Source organism: Pseudopodoces humilis, chromosome 4 (assembly GCF_049639895.1).
Source record: "Pseudopodoces humilis isolate 2021_Gansu_Grassland_sample_001 chromosome 4, ASM4963989v1, whole genome shotgun sequence".
Classification (NCBI taxonomy): Eukaryota; Metazoa; Chordata; class Aves; order Passeriformes; family Paridae; genus Pseudopodoces; species Pseudopodoces humilis.
Window position 1 is genome coordinate 17,008,723 of NC_142203.1, and position 17,515 is coordinate 17,026,237.

At 38.1% G+C, this 17,515-nt stretch overlaps 1 protein-coding gene across 2 annotated transcripts in view; it reads right to left on the bottom strand.

Annotated features, from left to right (window-relative positions):
• The window catches only part of PCSK5 (proprotein convertase subtilisin/kexin type 5), a 228,590-nt gene that overhangs the window by 83,651 nt on the left and 127,424 nt on the right, over nt 1–17,515 (bottom strand). For both annotated transcript variants that reach the window (XM_088054567.1, XM_014259099.2), the window contains exons 10-12: nt 16,238–16,341; nt 1,285–1,402; nt 91–279 (exon numbers count right to left, since the gene is read on the bottom strand). In XM_088054567.1, the coding sequence (XP_087910693.1) occupies nt 91–279; nt 1,285–1,402; nt 16,238–16,341 (411 nt within the window). The remainder of the gene's footprint in view (nt 1–90; nt 280–1,284; nt 1,403–16,237; nt 16,342–17,515) is intronic.

A 17,515-nucleotide genomic window follows, 5' to 3' on the forward strand; every position in this document is an offset into this window, starting at 1 on the left:
TAATGACATGACTGCTCTTTGCTGACACTGACATCTCAATGCAGGCTCTACATGCTGACTGTAGTGTGAAATTGGGTAGTCATACCATACCTGTTGGCCAAAAGCTGTGACCTAGTTCCAGAAGGAGAGGTTAGGTAAATTGCCAAGTCGCCACGTCGAGGGTGAGTAATAGTGATGCGCACAACAACATGCTCCAAGTAGATCACATGGTGGTTAGGATTATCTGAACAGCCAGTGGCTTTGTAAATTGAACGGACAATGCTGTCAGGTCGTATTGTTCTAGAACAGAAGCATAGCAAACAACATCAGTATTTCTCACTTTTTGTGCAAAATACACAACCCCATCTTTTTTTGCTTAGTAGAGAATGACAGTGTTGGACAACTCAGAAGTCAGTAGCCTACAATCAATAGTTTTGACATTTAACTCCTAGATGGAAATACCACTACAGGGTAATTATTTTACTGCAGATAATGGCTAATGGCAACTGCCTGGGTTTCTGTTAAGCACATACACCAGGTAAAATAGGAACAAACCTTTGGGACAGAGCATTATTGTGGATTAGTGGCCAGCTGAGAATTGCTGAGATTGTCATGGGATCACAGCTGGTTGCTAAACCCCAGGAAATGCCTGGCATACCTAGTTCTCACTTACGTAACAGCAAGTATTGCATGTTAACTGTACCAAGAGGCATCTGACTCAGCTGGTTTAAATTGGCATGACATCCTTGCAGACTATACCAGTTACAAATCAAGCCTGTCAAATATAATTATCAAAGAATATTCTGAATGCTTTGTAAGTGTGCCTCATGCTTGATGCTGTCTCTATATCCATGGAGTGCACATAATGGAATCTTGCTCTTAAGCCTGGTTCTATAAAGACCCAGTCACAGTGGGTTTTGCAGTTTAGTTTTGGCCTCTGAACTAGAGACTCTCCTAAGACTATTGGAGAGAGACAATATCATAAAGTATTGAAAGCATTTTTTCTTGTTACATGCTGGTAAGTCTGCACTCTTCTTGCAAAGGTGACTGAAATGCATTCAACCAAATGTTCTTTGATGCATCATCTATATAAAAATCCATCATTAACCAGTCTGGCCTGTTTTACACCTTCACCTTCTGCAATGTTCTTTAAACTAGGACCTTTTCCCATTCACTACATCCATATATATGACAGAATCCCTGGTATGGCTTTAAAAAGAAATACACAGTGCAAGGGAGGGCTAAATTATACCCAGTTTCTTTCCATAAGTTTATGCCAGCAAGAGTTTTGGGAGCGGCTATTACTTGATTTGCCGATCTGTGTTCTCCACACACACATGCTGTGGAGGCACCGTTGTCCACTTTTCTGCTTCTGTCACCATTGCTTCAGCATCCATCAGTCCAAATCCATAAAGGTGGCTCACTGCAAGGTACAAACAGAACGGATACAGTTATAACATAAACCCTTGGGTTTCATCATGGACTAATTCCAGAGTGTCACATCCTAACAGGAGTACCTTTTTATCTCTTCCTTAATTTCACTAAAAGCCCCAAAATCTCATTGTTAGGAACAATAATGACTTTATCTATTTGTCAAAACAAATCTGTTCACTGATTTATTACAGGAATGGCATGAGGCAGTACCTACATTGCCCTACCATGAGAACTACAGGACACCGGTGACTAAAACTGCCCCTGACTGCCCTTTGTCCATGTGCCTTAATTTAGCTCAGCCCTCTTGTATGACAAGGGGCTAAGCATAATGAATGAGAGGAAGGTTACTTCCATTACTCAAATATTACACGCATATGCATATGTATTCAACAAAGCTAACTGAGACAATACATTTGTGAAAGAACAGACTATTTTGTAGCTGTTGTATTCTCTGAACTTCCCTGAGTGTAAGAAGCGTGTGGATGCTCTCCTGTTCCTGTATACAGTATGCTTGTCATTGGCCAACCAAACAGGTAGATCCACCATTTCCTTAAAGCTGTCTGCATGATGAGGGTGAAAAGCACTTAAGTGCATCAGCTGTGTGTTTTTTGGTTGCTGCTCCAATCGAAACAGAAACTTGCAAAAGGGTTTTGAGGAATTTGAAGAGCTGCTAGCCACGATGCTCCATTGTGACAAACTGGTGCTCTTGATAACCTTCTGACAGCAGAAGGTGAAACAAAAATGCTTCCACAGGAGGAGTTTTAGATTGCAAATATTAATAAGTCCATTTTTCTTGCTACCACAGAAACCCACAGAAAATTGTAAGTGCTATTTTAACTAGCAATGCAACAAAGCATGGTGTAAGTCCTGTCAATTGCATGCTGTAGAGGGTTTGTGAAAGCAATCTCTATTCATTGCCAAACCAAAATTCAAAGGACTCTATCTGAAAAAAATATTCATTCTCAAAGAAATACAGTCCAAAACTTAGGGATGACATCTTCCAAATACTGTCTGAAACTGACAGCTAAAAAGGATTCTTCAATGAAAAATATGGCAAGGTGTAGTGACTGTGTAATGAACTGGTTTTCTTTCCATCTCTTTCCTTGTGAGCCCCAAACCGAAGTGCACATAGCATGGAAATGTTCCTTTGGAGACAACGACATGCAGCTCTTATGCCACATGAGGCAAGCACTGTGTTCCAAAATTAAACACAACTGAAATACATGAAAATAATAAATTCAGCCTTCCTTCCTTCCATTCTGACTTCTCTTTACAAATTAAAAAAACAAATGGATAGGGAAGGAGATGTCCCAGAATCATATAGATTCTCTCTATGTGGGTGGAGCAGACAAAAGAAGACAAGGAGAGGTTAGATGAAGAAACATTTTGCATTGTGTTAAAGATTCCTGTGATAAAAATGTCCTTAGTCATTTCATTGCAAACATCAGACAATGAGTGCATAATTTTCTGTGAAGATATAAGTCTGTTCTCATACTAAAATTTTAATTAATAATCTTTCTGTTTGCTCGGAAGATCAGTGGGAGGAACAAGAGTCTTAACCCACATGGTCCGTAACTGCACACAGTTACTCTGTATAGAACATTCAAAAAAGCAAGGGACTAAATTTTCATTAATTGAAATTTTTTTCAGGTAATTCATGGAAAATGCATTTTAATTCCTGACAGTTAGCAACTTACATAGAATTAGAGCTCAAGATGTCCAGTTTTAAAATGCTTGTGTTCAACCCACCTTCTGAGCTCCAAGAGCCAAAATTCTCCTCACCTTACCTTTTCTTAACCAGAAATAAGGGCAGAAAAGCATGTAGCATTGCCACCACCAGTCAGTGACCTTCAGATGGAAATTTATGTGACTTTTAAGATACTTACACATAGAACATTTTTTCCCTAGTTGGTACATTAAAAATGCAAATAAAATCTGTAGAGTGATCTTTCTATTTTTATACCCTAACAATTACTTGGAAGGCAGAATTTTGGAGGAGTTTTCATCCAGGAGAAAAAATTACTGCTCAAGGTTATGTGGTTGTGTTAATTGTCCATTACTCAATGTTTAAATCTCTTGCATGAGAGCAGAAGTCTACTGATGGTGTTTTTTTTTTTCTCAGATGAAACATAAATCCCTTTTTTTCCTTGGAAGGCCTTCCCATTGAAATAAAAACTTCCTGACAGACAGGGTTACTCTTAAATTCTCCCATGTGTACTGACATTTGGTTGTCCAAATCATTTCCATTTCAAAGCCATTGATGAAGTGGGTGGGTTAGCTGAACGTACCAGTAGAGACCCATAATTTTCAAAGACCAAAATATAGCAATTCAGGAAAGAATCACAGAGTTAAACAAAGTAGTTGTGTCCCAGAGAGGAAAACAGATTTTTCTCTCTACTACTTCCTCATCTGTGTACATCCTAGTATTCCTGTGAACTATATGCCAAGGTGCCTGTCGCAAACACTGAAAATAACCTGGTGGTCTACATGGAGCTACAAATGTCTTCTAGGAAACACCTGGAACTTCCACTGATTTGTAGGCAAAATATACTAAGTTGATTTTGTTAACCCAGATTAATCAAAAGCACTCTGAAAGGTAATGATGTCTGCAGAGCGAGATAAGCTAACTGCTTATGTTAGTGCAAAATGCCTCCAGACCTTTCACCTTCCCACTTATGTACTCTGCATTATCACTGCTGCGCATTGCTACTGAGCTAAGTTGTTGCTAGGATTCATTACACATCAGAGGGGTATTGGGCTGTTTTGTAAAAAGGTACTTGTCTTTCACAAACAAAATACCAGTATGAGGCTGATACAATGTAAGCTGGTGGCTGAGGAGTAGGCCATTGCTTTTATTCAGCCAAAGGGTTGAAAAATGTGATTTCATTATGTGCCCAAGGTGTCAATTGGTAGAGCTCCCTTGAATTCTCTCTCCAGTCAGGCAGCAGTAAAAATTTATAATCTTTATTTCTGCAAAATCTCAGGCATACGCAGAGCCTTACAGATGCAGGGCATGTTTCAGAGAAAAACTTGCCTCCCACAACACGAAGTAAATACTGAGTTTTAGCTCATCTCTTTAACCTTTCTTAAAGATGTTTTCATCTTAAAGATGAAACATTTCGAAGGGCTAAAGTCTATTTATCCCTGGTGCAATTCTTTCGTAATGTAAAATGAAAACAAGGCCTTTTGAGCTGCTGGAGAGACTTCTCCAGCTTTTTCCTAATCTCCTTGTTTTTGTCTGAAGTTGCTGTTGAAAATTCAGTAACTTTCTCATTTGCATACAAAACTACCCTCAAATCTAAAGTTAGGAGGTATATCCTGACTTTGACTTGACTATGAGAAATATGAATAGCTAGTGTTGATAAATCATAACAGAGAATCATGCAGACTTGAGAAAAATTTGGCCCAGCACTATAAACACATTTCCAGTGTAGCTAAACTTGATTTGTTAGTCTGTAGTTTCATTGCCTGTCATTAAGATGTCTCATCAGTAACTTAGATGGTAAGCCTTCCTTGCTATTTTACTCATCTGACAAAAGGCTTGCATAAAATTTTCTCCCTACTATATTTTTGGCCTTTTATATATATTTTATGTACTGTGAAAGCAGCATTTGAAATATAAATAATTTGTATACACATATCAAATACTAAATCAGGAGAGAAATAGTATTAATTTCAGTGTAACAAATGAGGAACATGCAGCTTCCTCAACTAGGAACACTATGATATGTGTGATATGCGAACTACACCAATCTGTCCATTTATGCTACTACAGGATCTTGATCCAAAATGAGACTGACAGAGTCTAAAATGCCCATTAATACTATAGTTTTCTTAAACATTGCTTAGCAGGTCTAGGATATACAAGCCTCTTGAGTGACTCTCAGCCCATAAATACTTTCAACCAATATTTTACACTTGACATTTTAATTGCAAATAGAATGAATTAATTCAATAATGCTTTAACAATTCCATATTGCTTTTCTGTCATTTGCTTAGAATATTGAAATGTTTCAACAGGGAAAACAGCTGTCTAACAAGAATTAAATGGATAAAAGGGGGAGAAATGTTATGATGACATGGCTTAAACTGTTTTGTTTTGTCATATTCTTTCTAAAACAACACTGATCTTGAACAATAATTCATCTTGTTTCAGCTATATTCCTATTTCATGTCAATTTATCACCAGTAATCTGTGACAACTGAGTGTGACTTCTAAAACACATAACTGTTTTACAAGCCAGCAACACAAGCGTGCAAGAACATGCTTTTTCATTTTGCTTTTAAAACCAACTCCCTCATGGTTTTCAAACTGAGCACAGTATTTGTATTTTTCTATTTTACACAGAATAATCCCTCAGTTTTTGTACCTAAAATAAAATGAAATACCAAACTAAGTCTTTTCTCCTCAAAGAATTCCCTGATATCCAGGAATTTTTAAAGACTCAGTATGGATGTGGGAACATTGAGATCTTATACTTATCAGCACACTAGAGAAGGTGGTGAAAAACAGGAAGTTTCTCAATAGATTTGTCCAAAAAGTGGCAGCTTAGATGCACAGTGAGAATCTGAAGGGCCTCTACGTCATAGAATCATAGAAGCACAGGTTGATTTATGTTGGAAGGAACATTTAAAGCTCATCTAGTCTGACTTCACTTCTCCTCTTCTAGTGGAGCAGGGACACCTTCCACTACACCAGGCTGCCTAAAGCCCTGTCCAATCTGGCCTTGAGGCACTTCCAGAGATAAGGCATCCAAAGTGTCTCTGGACAACTTTGTTTTGAATTATAGTTCCTGATTGAAAGTTGTTTGAAGTCAGGGCAGCATTTAGTTTAGCACCAGAAAAGGAGAGAAGTAAATGAGCTACAATTACTAGCTAGTCTAACTGTAGCTGGAAGTGTCTCCCCCAGCACTGATAGAACATGTATGATTGAAAAGGATGAATCTCATCCATGTTTAAATACTGCATGAGTCACAGGCCACCATCCTAACCTTTGTAAGTGCTTCATACAGATATCCTTGCTGCAGCTAGAGAAGATATCTGTGGTGGGACTTAGAAATTAAAGTCACTGAGGAAAAGTGGAGTAAACACATGCATGTTTTAGCAGCAAGTGTAAAATTACTGTCTTTTCCCTGGATGGTCACTGTGACCTTTCTAGGTGACTCTTGTTTCCTTCTTGCATGTAGCAGTTAGGTTTCTGGCTATAAATAAAGTTTTCTTTAACTTAATATTAAAATTGCATTGGGAATTTTTTAGTGCTTGGTATGTTAAACCCAAACAAATTTCCAGGTAGCTGACTTCTGCTAGCCTTGAGTAAGAACTGAAGTACCTCTTTGGGATTTGGGGAGGGAGCTGGAAAATACCTTGAATTATGCAGCCTAGATCATGGTTATTGAATTTTTTTTTTTCTTTCTGACAAAACTGAGGTTACAGGCAATGTTGTTTCCAGTTGAAAGACATATAAGGTCAGGAATTTGTCTGTATAGTTCCAGAAATGAGGATGTACAAAGTAGGAGTATGGGAATCTTTCACAGAAGCCAGGCAGGCATCATTACTTTACCTAGCCTCAAATTATCCATTATCAAAGCTTCTCACTTACTTTTTGGATCTGCAATACTCTGTTTTCTGTCCCCTCTTAAAAGCAAGGAATGAAGCAGTAAAAATATAAAAACAGGGTTCAAGCAGAAGCTTCAAGCCTGTGTCAAGATACATAAAGGAAAATGGATGGATATCCATCATGATTTTATCTTACAGTTGGTTGCTTTCCTGGGGTCGTATATTGTAAGTCGAACTTACATGTGTTCTAAAATGTAAATTAAATGGCTCTAAAGCAGGAGTAACAGCAGGCAAAATGCAAAATTAGGCTTTAATGTTCTACTGTAATAGCACTCAGAATTGCCACCAAGCCATGATTAGCACAGCAGGCAAAGAATTTAAATTAGTGCCTCAGCTCAACAACTGAGATAACTTCCTGTCTGTTTGTCTCAGACATAAAGGTATACACAATTGCTATGCTCTGCAGCTCCCTAGTATTCCAAACATTGCCAAGTGGACTGACAGCACTAACAGGATGCACACCATGAGAGTGATAACCTTTGACATTATTTCCTTTTAACAAGCCTGACTCAGACCTTTATGAAAACCCTGTAAAGGACTGAAGGGCAGGGAGGAAGTGGAGTTTTAAAAGTTTTCACCCTTGGGCTCATAACCATAAGAGTCTGCCACTTACTGTGAAAAATTTCCATTTTATGGTATTAAGAAAGAAGAACCAGGATCAATGAATTAAAAAAAAAAAGACTGATAAACTGATAAACTGATACAATTCTCCAAATCAAAAGGCTTTAATTACAGACATTGAGCACAGATTTTTTAAAAGAAAAGGCCTTGGAAGTTACATGTATTTGCATGACCTCCTTATACACTAATTCTCAATGCGGTATGCTTGTGAGGATATTCTAGTCAAATATCTAGTCATGCTTGTATCCATCCATAGCAATGTTGAACATCTTTTGGATGGAGTAGGTCTGTCTTTTTTACAGAAGCAGCAAGCACTTGCCTTTGTGAACACCAAAGCTCTTCTTCACTGCTGTTGCATTGCTATAATGCCTTTCAGTAGTTACAAAAGTGGCGGTAGTTTTATTATGGGAGTGTGTCCACTTGAATGGAACTAGGATTCAGGCCAGTTAGGAAGCAGATCACACAATCTACAATGTAGTATTTTAAGCACTTAATGTATCCCGTCAGGATGTAGAATTTCATGTAATAATAGGGCCTACATAGGACATCTCAGCTCAGATGCCTGAAATTATTTATAATAGTACCTTTTTTTGCCTGCAGAAAAATCAGCTTTTGAGGATTTCCTTTTAAGTCCGGGGATGCAGAACCTCACCCACCACAGTGACATTAATGGCCAGCTATCTCTATACTTACTATTTAACTTGCTTTTGCTCCAGGTTATTGATCAGCATCTACTACATTGCTCCACAGGGATACTGTGAAGTTGGCTTAGTTAATTAATGACTTCTCTGGTTATTCTATTCAGCATCATTATCATTAAACAATTTGAAGTACACTTTTTTGTGATTTACTGCATGTTTATATATTCTTTTTCTGCCAAAATCTGCCTCAGCTGTATGCTCAGTCAGGAATTAGTTTGAGTGTAAATGTCTGGAGCTGGAGCTCCAATACTCCAGGATGCACAGAGCCTCTGCGTAGGACAGAACAAGAGGGATGCCATGTGTCTGATACTTCTGACAGCACAGAAATGCTTTTTGTCTCCTGCTAACAATCTGTCAGGATTTCCAGTTATACTGCCTTTGATTCACCTGTCATCATCTGTTCTGAGATGAAGCCTAGTACAGACACTCTCTCCAAAAGGTGTTTTTATTGTTTAATAGAATGACATTGTATTTGTCTACTTTTGAGCTATCAAGGAACCCAAATTGTATCTCCTAGTGTGAATTTTCTCCTAACAGAGGAGATGGGAACATTTTTTTACAAGGTGTTGCACAATGCAGTGATAAAATAATTTTTTTCTTTAAAAAAAGATGCAAACCACCATGTTTTCCAGTGGATCCTCATGCTAAAAAAAAACCAGTTTAAGAAGACTACCACTAGTTAAAAAATTATAGCTTCTATTACTATAGATGCTCCTTAGCCAACTTTATTACAGCAAACATTTTTTTCACCCTTCTAAATGCATATAATCTTCAGATTTATTCCATTCACATAAGCTGTCTTATTGCAAGTGGATTAATGTCTTCAGTAAAGGCTTTATGATGTACAGCCAAATGCTGCTGCAGAGAAGTCTTAGAATCCTGCTGTAGAATTTTCATAGCAATCACCGGTCAGCAGTAGTCAGGTTTCCTGTTTCCATCACAACTCTGCTGCTTCAGAGGCAGAGAAGTAAGCCAGTCTTCCTGGTCACTCTGCTGAGGTTTTCAGCAAAGCTCACTGGTGTTTTCTCTGACTCTGAGTATGATATCTCCATATGCAGGGCGCAGTCTATGTGTGAACACCATGTGTTCTGAAGACTTCATTACCTTGGTTAACTCATTCCTAAAAAAGCTCCGAGAAGTAAATCAGGAACTGTGGGCATGGGAGAACTTACTAGGCTGTGCTTGATACTGCTGACCACGGACCAGCTGAATCCCAAGACTAAGACTCTGCCTGGAAGATGATAATGCTCAGGAGGGGCAGGAACAGTTTGGGTGGTGAGTCCTGACACTATTAGTAGACCCTGACAGCCTGAAAATATAGTTTGCTTTTAGTACCTTTTGTCAACCAAAGTCTATTTAATAACCACATGAGTTTTAAATTCCTGAAACAGATAAAATAAGTGAGGATGTGAAGGCAAATAGACTCTTGGATTTAATTTCTCAGTGTTTTAAGATGGTATGGTCTAAGACTCTTCTTTTAATGACTGCAAAGCCTCATAATAGTGTCAGAGTTGCATACAAGCTCAAAAAGGTACACTGGTTACTGGACGTTTAGTTTCTACTAGCTGTCCTGCTAGTTTTTCTGGGCAGCCTGTATTTTATTTATCATTTAATAGGAGCTTTTTGGCAGAAAGAAAAAATGTATAATCCAGAAGCTGCTTCTTTTTTTTGTCAAATCTATTATCAGGTAAAGCCATGGCTAGTATATTACTGAAGAAATTATTTGTATTAATGCAAAAATCAGAAATGGACACAACTAGAATCATAATAAAATCAATTTTTGAAGTATTCTGTCAGCACCTTTCTGACTATGAAAATGTTCAAAGGCCTGATGCACCTCTTATATGAAGAAAGGCAGAGAGGGGTGGGGTTGTTCAGCCTGAGGAAAAGGCTCCAGTGAGACCTTATTGTGGCCTTTCAATATATAAAGCGTTCTTAGAAGGAAGACAGATTTTTTTTTTTTATTAAAGTCTTTAGTGACATGACATGAGGCAGTAGTTTTAAATTGAACAAGAATAGATTTAGACTGGACATAATGTAGGACATTTTTATACATGGTGCTTCGTAACACCCAACATGGCTTTACAAGGGGAAAATCATGCCTGACAAATTTGGTGACCTTCTGTGATGGGCCTACGGGATTGATGGATAGGGGCAGAGCAGAGCAACTGACATTTTCTACCTGGACATGTGCAAAGTATTTGACATTGTGCCACTCAACACCCTTGTTTTCAAACTGAAGAGACATGGATTTGATGGATGAACCACTTGGTGGTTGAAAAACCAGCTAAAAATGAGCACACACACAGAGTTGTGGTCAATGGCTCATTGTCCACAAGGATGCCAGTGATGAGTGGTGTCCGTCTGTGGTCAGTACTGTGGCAGATACTCTTCAGCATCTTTGTTGGTGACATGGACAGTGCAATCAAGTGCATCCTCATCAAATTTGCTGACAATAAGAAGCAGTGTGGTACAGGGCAACACACTGGAGAGGAGGGATGCCACCCAGAGGGACCTTGAAAGGCTTGAGAGGTGGGTTTGTGTGAACCTTACGGAGTTCAACAAAGCAAAGCGCAACGTTTTTACACCTGAATTGTGGCAACCTGAGATGCACCCACAGGTGAGACAGAGAAGGGACTGAGAGAAGCCCTCTGGAGAAGGATTTGGGAGTAATTAATAGTTGATGAAAAATTCAACGTGGGACAAAATTGCGCACTTGCAGCCCAGAAAGCCAGCCCAATCCTTGGTTGCATTTAAAGCAGTGTGGCCAGCAGGTTGAAGGAGGGGATTCTGCCCCTCTGCTCTAGTGAGATCCTACCTGGAGTAGAATAGAACATAAGAAGGACATGGAACTGTTGGAGCAAGTCCAGAGCAGGACCAATACATTGGTAATGTATTGGTATGTACATTGGTAATGTATAATGCAAAAGTTCAGATTAGTCTAAACAGTTCAGATAGCAGAATACTAATGCATACATATGTGAGGACAACATCTATCTCAGACTTTACATCTACCAATCTGTTGAAGACAGTCATGTATATATAATTAGATTGCCTTTTCCAAGAATATGTTTGCTGTCAGATGCCTACTTAGAATCACAGAGTCATTTGGGCTGGGAAAAATCCTTACAATCAAGTCCAATAACTAACCTTACATTGCTAAGTCAACTACTAAACCATGCTCCCAGATGCCAGATCTATACATCTTTTTAAACACTTTCTGGGATGGTGATTCCAGCACTTGCCTGGGCAGTCTGTTCCAATGCTTGACAACCCTTTCATAGAAGAAATTTTCCCTAACAGCCGATCTAAACCTCCCCATCACAATTCATCTTGTCCTAGGCTAGTTTACATGTGAGAAGAGACCAACTCTCATCTTGCTACAACCTCCTTTCAGGCAGAGAAAGATAAGGTACTTTAGCATCCTTTTCTCCAGGCTAAACAATTCCAGTTCCCTCAAGAGCTCCTCATTAGACTCAAGAGCTTTGTTGCCCTTTTCTGGGCATGCTCCAAACCTCAATGTCTTTCTTGTTGTGAGGGCTCCAAAACTTAACACAAGACTCACCAGTGCCAAGTACAGGGGAACAGTGATTGCCCTGGTCCTGCTGGCCACACTATTCCTGATCCAAACCAGGATGCCACTGGCCTTCTTGGCCACCTGGGCAACTACTGGCTCATGCTCCAACTCTGCTAATGTTGATCAACACCCCAGGTTCTTTTATGTCAGGCAGCTTCCCAGCCACTATTCTACTGGCCTGAAGTGCTGCACAAGGTTGTTATGACCAAATTGCAGAATCTGGAACGCCACCTTGTAGCATTTCACAAATTGGCCCATTGATCCAGCCTGAGCAGATCCCTCTGCAGAGCCTTCTCTCTCCAGCTGGTCAACATTCCCATCCAACTTGGTGCCATCTGCAAACTGAATGAGGATGCACTTGATCCCCTTGTCCAGGTTATTGATAAAGATATTAAACATAACTGGCTCCAGGCCCCCGTCCTGCCTGGCTACCACAAGATAAATCTGTCCAGTCTAAGTCTCTTAAATAGGAGCCTAGATAGACTAATCTCTTTCTCAGTCCCAGACTGCTAATGTTCTGCTCACAACTAATATAATCACCAGTTTTATTAAATACTGTAATTAAGCAATTATATTAAAAGGCCCTAAAATATTAAGTGACTAATCCTTTTCAGGGGTCACTCTTCAATGGAAGCAGCAGATACTTTGGTTAATCTAGAGATGTCACATGACTGTGTTATTACTCCTTGGCAATTGGGGTAATTTGGTTTCTCTAATGAAGAGTTTCTCCTCTGGGCCTAAGAATGGCCTGAAACTGAAAAAAAACTGGGTAGAATTTTGATTTCATTTTATCTTATCTTTCAGTAGCATTTTATTTCAGTGTACTGAAGTGTTATTGTCTGTCCTTTAGAGCCAGGAAGAGTGAAGTATGTTCGCTAAAAATTTCCCTGCAAATTAGTAGTATTCCTCCCTATGAATGGCCTGTTTCTCCAGAGACAGTATTTGACAGTATGTGGAGCTTCACTTACAGACAAAGAACTGTTTATATGATTTGATCATTGTTCTTAAGACTGCAGTGTTTCATTCTCTATCTTTCAAGTCAGAGACAAGTCAGCATTAATGCAGTTTCCTTTTTATGAATGTGCTTGCATGCTCTGTTGACTAAACAGCTGACAGAACAAGGATTTGCATCCAATCTGCCACAGCAGAAACAGATCAACAGTTTTAATATCTTCACAAAAACAGATGCTCTCAAGTATTTTTCCATAACATCAGCTAATTAACTTCTTTAATTATTAAAAAACCCTCTATTGACAAATTATATGTACAACTGACTAACCAGAGAATATCCTGAGTATTCAAGTTTTTCTTTTCAGACTACAAAATAACAAGTTCTTAAGAAAAGATGCATGCTGTCTAACAAGAAAACAATAAAAAAACCCCTACCAAGTAAAAATTCTTTCTCATTCCTGAGTTAATTCTATTGACATGAATTTAATGAGCACTGTTTACTTGCCAGAAAATTAAACAAATAACAAGCACTGCTTTAGCAAATCACTAGTTGGCTTAAGCGTTTTGCATTAATTAATACTTCTTTGTATAAATGTAAGACAGTACAAAAAGGAGATCTTGAAACCAGTAATGACATTGTGAGCTCTTTCTACATGTTCCGCAATGGCAAAACACTGCCAGGGACTATGGCAAAGGGAGAGGGTTGCCATGCAGACCAGCAAAACAGCCCTCTGAAATGGCACTGACCCACTTTCAACTACCAGCTCTTGCTGACCCTTTGTTGAGTGATAGGTTTTTTCAGGTTTTTGCTGTTTTTCACCCTTTCAGTTCTTATTTCTAAAGCAGTGAACCTCTCTTTCTCTTTATTCTTGTTTCCCTCTTTCTCCACTATTATACACTGAAGAAAGGTAGATTGTTTCTTGTGACTGTCTCCTTCAGATACTTAAAAAAACCTTCCACCCACTCTTAAGATCATGCTGTGGAAGAAACATGGATCTTGTTATCAACAAAATTATGATACAATTCCTTAAGGAATTCAGTCTGATTAGAGTAGTTCATCTGTGGAAAACCATACTTTAATTGTTACTATTGGCAATAGTGAAGGATAATAATGTAATATTATATTAAATATTGCCATGTGCAATAAAAAACCTCTTTCAATCTTTCCAGCAGTGGTGTGCAAATCCCCTTTTGAATTCAGGTTCGGATGTTGTGATTTAAACTAAATCTTTTGCTTCTTCTTCCAAAATCAACAGGAGTTTAAAGAGAGATGTATTTTTATTGGAACTATGTGCTCAGCCTAAGTTGCCAGAATAATTTAGCTGAAACTAATGCCTTTATTTGGGTTAAGGTTGATTCCTGAGCTGTGCAGAGGTCAAGGCATTTAGCTCGTCCTCCCCTTTTTCAGTTTCACCATCGAGTCTACAGGAGAATTCAGCCAGTTCAAGGTATTTTTCCTGAATCCAAGTTACCAAGTTGAGCTTATTTATGGTTGTGACTTTCCATGAGTGGAGACAAAACCTTTTTTCATCCCTTTTCCTTACTATATATATATATATACACATACATACATACATACATACATACATATATACATACATACATACATACATACATATATACATACACACACACACACACACACACACACACATATATATATATATATATATATATATATATACATGTTACAATGCATGGAAAAATGGTTCAAAGGATTCAGAATAAGCAGTGGTTCAACCATGATTCAACAGTACAAGTCCTGCTGCCAATGTTGCTGCTGCTGGTGTGACCTTAGTGTGACCTGTTTTTTTACAATGAGTGACAGCTGCTGTGAAGTGACTCACAGGGTGTTTGCCTCTCTTGGGCAACAAGTGGAAAAACATAAAAAAATATAGAATTCTGGAAGTAAGATATGAAATAAACAGCTCTGCTTTACATTACTTGAAAAGTGTTCTTTGACCTTCATATAGCTTCAATAAACTGATGATAGAGTCACAGTCTCCTGATAAAACTTTTTAAATCCTGGGAGATGTTTCACAATAACAAATACTGTCATGTTATTGCAATTAAGGAAGTATCTATTTATGTGTTTTGTGTGGGGGCATGCACTTGTAAATGAGATAAAAAACCAGGCCCTTGAACATCAGAACCTTCACATGATTAGGAGGTTCTGATCAAATATCCATTTCTAAACACATTCTCTGTAGTTAAAAAGGTGTTTGGTGTTTTTGTTTTGTTTTGTTGGGTGTTTTTTTGTGGTTTGTTTTTGTGTGTGTGTGTGGAGGGGTGTGTGGGGGGGAGGGGAGTGGGGCTTTTTCTTTTTTTGATTTCTATGCCATTGCACCAAAAATGTCCTAGGTCAGAATTATATATTAAAGATGTTCTACAATAGCAGTGCCTTGATCCAAAATAGTTTAAATATAGGCTTCCATTTAAAGTGAAGCCAGGGCAAAGATTTGATGGTTCTTGAATATTACATTTTTCTCTCACGAGATCCTGGCACAAACAGATCAAATCTCATCTTAAAAGAGGTATTTTAGTACTGCGTGGAATTCTTATGAACAGAGAACCAGAAATAAGCCATTCCAGGGTTTTGTTTAGGATGCAATACAAACTGAAAGCAGCAAGAATGTAGTGAATGGGAATCAGAAGACAAACTGTGCTGAAATAAAATGTACAGATTCAAGTTTTCATTTTAACCCACCCTGAAAATAAATATCCTATTTAATAGCACAAGTGTTTACCTCTGCTTGCATTACAAAAGTGAAAAAATGTTTTTAAGATGTAGTTTTCTTCAAATTTACAAGATGGTACAAAATTTTAGAAATTGACATGACAGGTCACTGAAAAATGATCACCTGTCCCATGAAAAGTCATGACAGCTCAAAATTTGATTGTATCCAAAATCTGTCAGAATTTTTACTTATAAATAATGTAGAGCTTATAATATAAAAATGAAATTTGAAAATACTGTTTCATTATTTTAAATTGAAACTGTCAATAATTCCGAGGGAGAACATGGCTGGAATCCAGAATTGCTGCGTCTTCAACTCTATACTACTTTATCAGAATACTAGGTATAAAAAGAAAAAGTAAACACCTCTAATTTATTTAGTTTACTGGCAGCAGTGCATGATATGGGATGGAAAGGGACTAAGAAGATCAAGCCAATGCATTTTTAAGCTGATGGCTCTGTGCATTAGTCATTCTACGAGGTTTTCCTTGTATAAGAGAAGATAGGCCCCTTCAGCCTGAATCTGAAAGGTCTCCAAACTATGCACAGCATAGTGTCAAACAAAAATATCAAATAATAGGTTGCTTGTGATAGCAAAGAAGAAAGAAAGAAAGCTCTCACCCTTATAACCAGCTGCATTGGTTTTCCAGTCGTTAGCATTCAGATGTCCTGCACGTGAAGTCCTGACAATAATGTGCTGTACATCTCTCCAGGTCAGAAATGGACTATGAAACAGGAGAAGGACAAAGTCACAGATTAGACATTTTACCAGGATGTAGTGATACAAAGCCATGTAAGCTGAAGACTGTCCAAAGCAAAACAACTTTCATTTATCTTCTCCACTTCCCTTTGCTCCATTCAAAATAACATGTTCCAATTTTACAGAAAGACTATATGAAATTTATATAACTGTGAGGTTTGCCATAAGCAGACTGTAATAATATATGATAATATATGATAATATATGAAACTTAAGGGAGGAGTTCATTTCACACAGAGACAATTTTTATGACCACCAACTACTGTATCTTAATGAATGTAAGAGAGAAGAAATCAAACATTTGGCTTGCTGAAAAGCTCTACTAAATCTCACTAACTGTTAGCTCAAACTAGAAATTCCTCTAGACTTTCAGTTCCTATTGAAGCTATTCCAGGTGCCTCTGTTGTTATTAATTTGTCGACTACTCTGGTCTTGGAATTCACTGAGAGTATTCTGCAATAATTCCAAGCAGTTGGATGGCTGGTGAGTTACAAAGCAAGGGCCTGACTGAACAGATGTGTATTCCAGGATTAATAAAAACCTGTCCACCTAGAAGGTGAAATAGGATGCTGTTCCTGTTCTCACTGTGACATTAATATACATTTATCTTCTAGGACTAGGGCAAATATTCAGAGATTGCAGGTTTTCTGCTTCTTCTATATCTACAACAGGGAGAATTTATTTTCTTAGAAGACGATCTAAAGGTGCCATCATGCGGCTATTTTTTCTTGTTCCTCCCAATATTTCAGTTTTTCTATTACCTGCAAGAAGATGAACAGTATTCTCTTTAAAAATGCAGTGCACTAAAGGGAATGATAAACTGAGCCACTAAACAATGAAGAGGAAAAAAGTAACGTGCTGCAGAACACTAGGCACTAAGTAGCATTCTCAGAGCATCATTACCTGTCCCTATTGAACACACTGCCACAATTCCCCTCAGCTGAAGATAGAACAGAACTAAGTCTGTAAGACCCAGAATTGGCTCCTTACACTGTCCAGCCATTGAAAACCAGGGAAACCTTGGTTCTTAAATCAGATTCTTAACATATTTAAATATTCTGTTGCATTAAATGTCTCATTAAATATGAGAGCAGATGCCTTCTCTCCCTGAGCATTTTTAGAAAACATTACTATGCCTA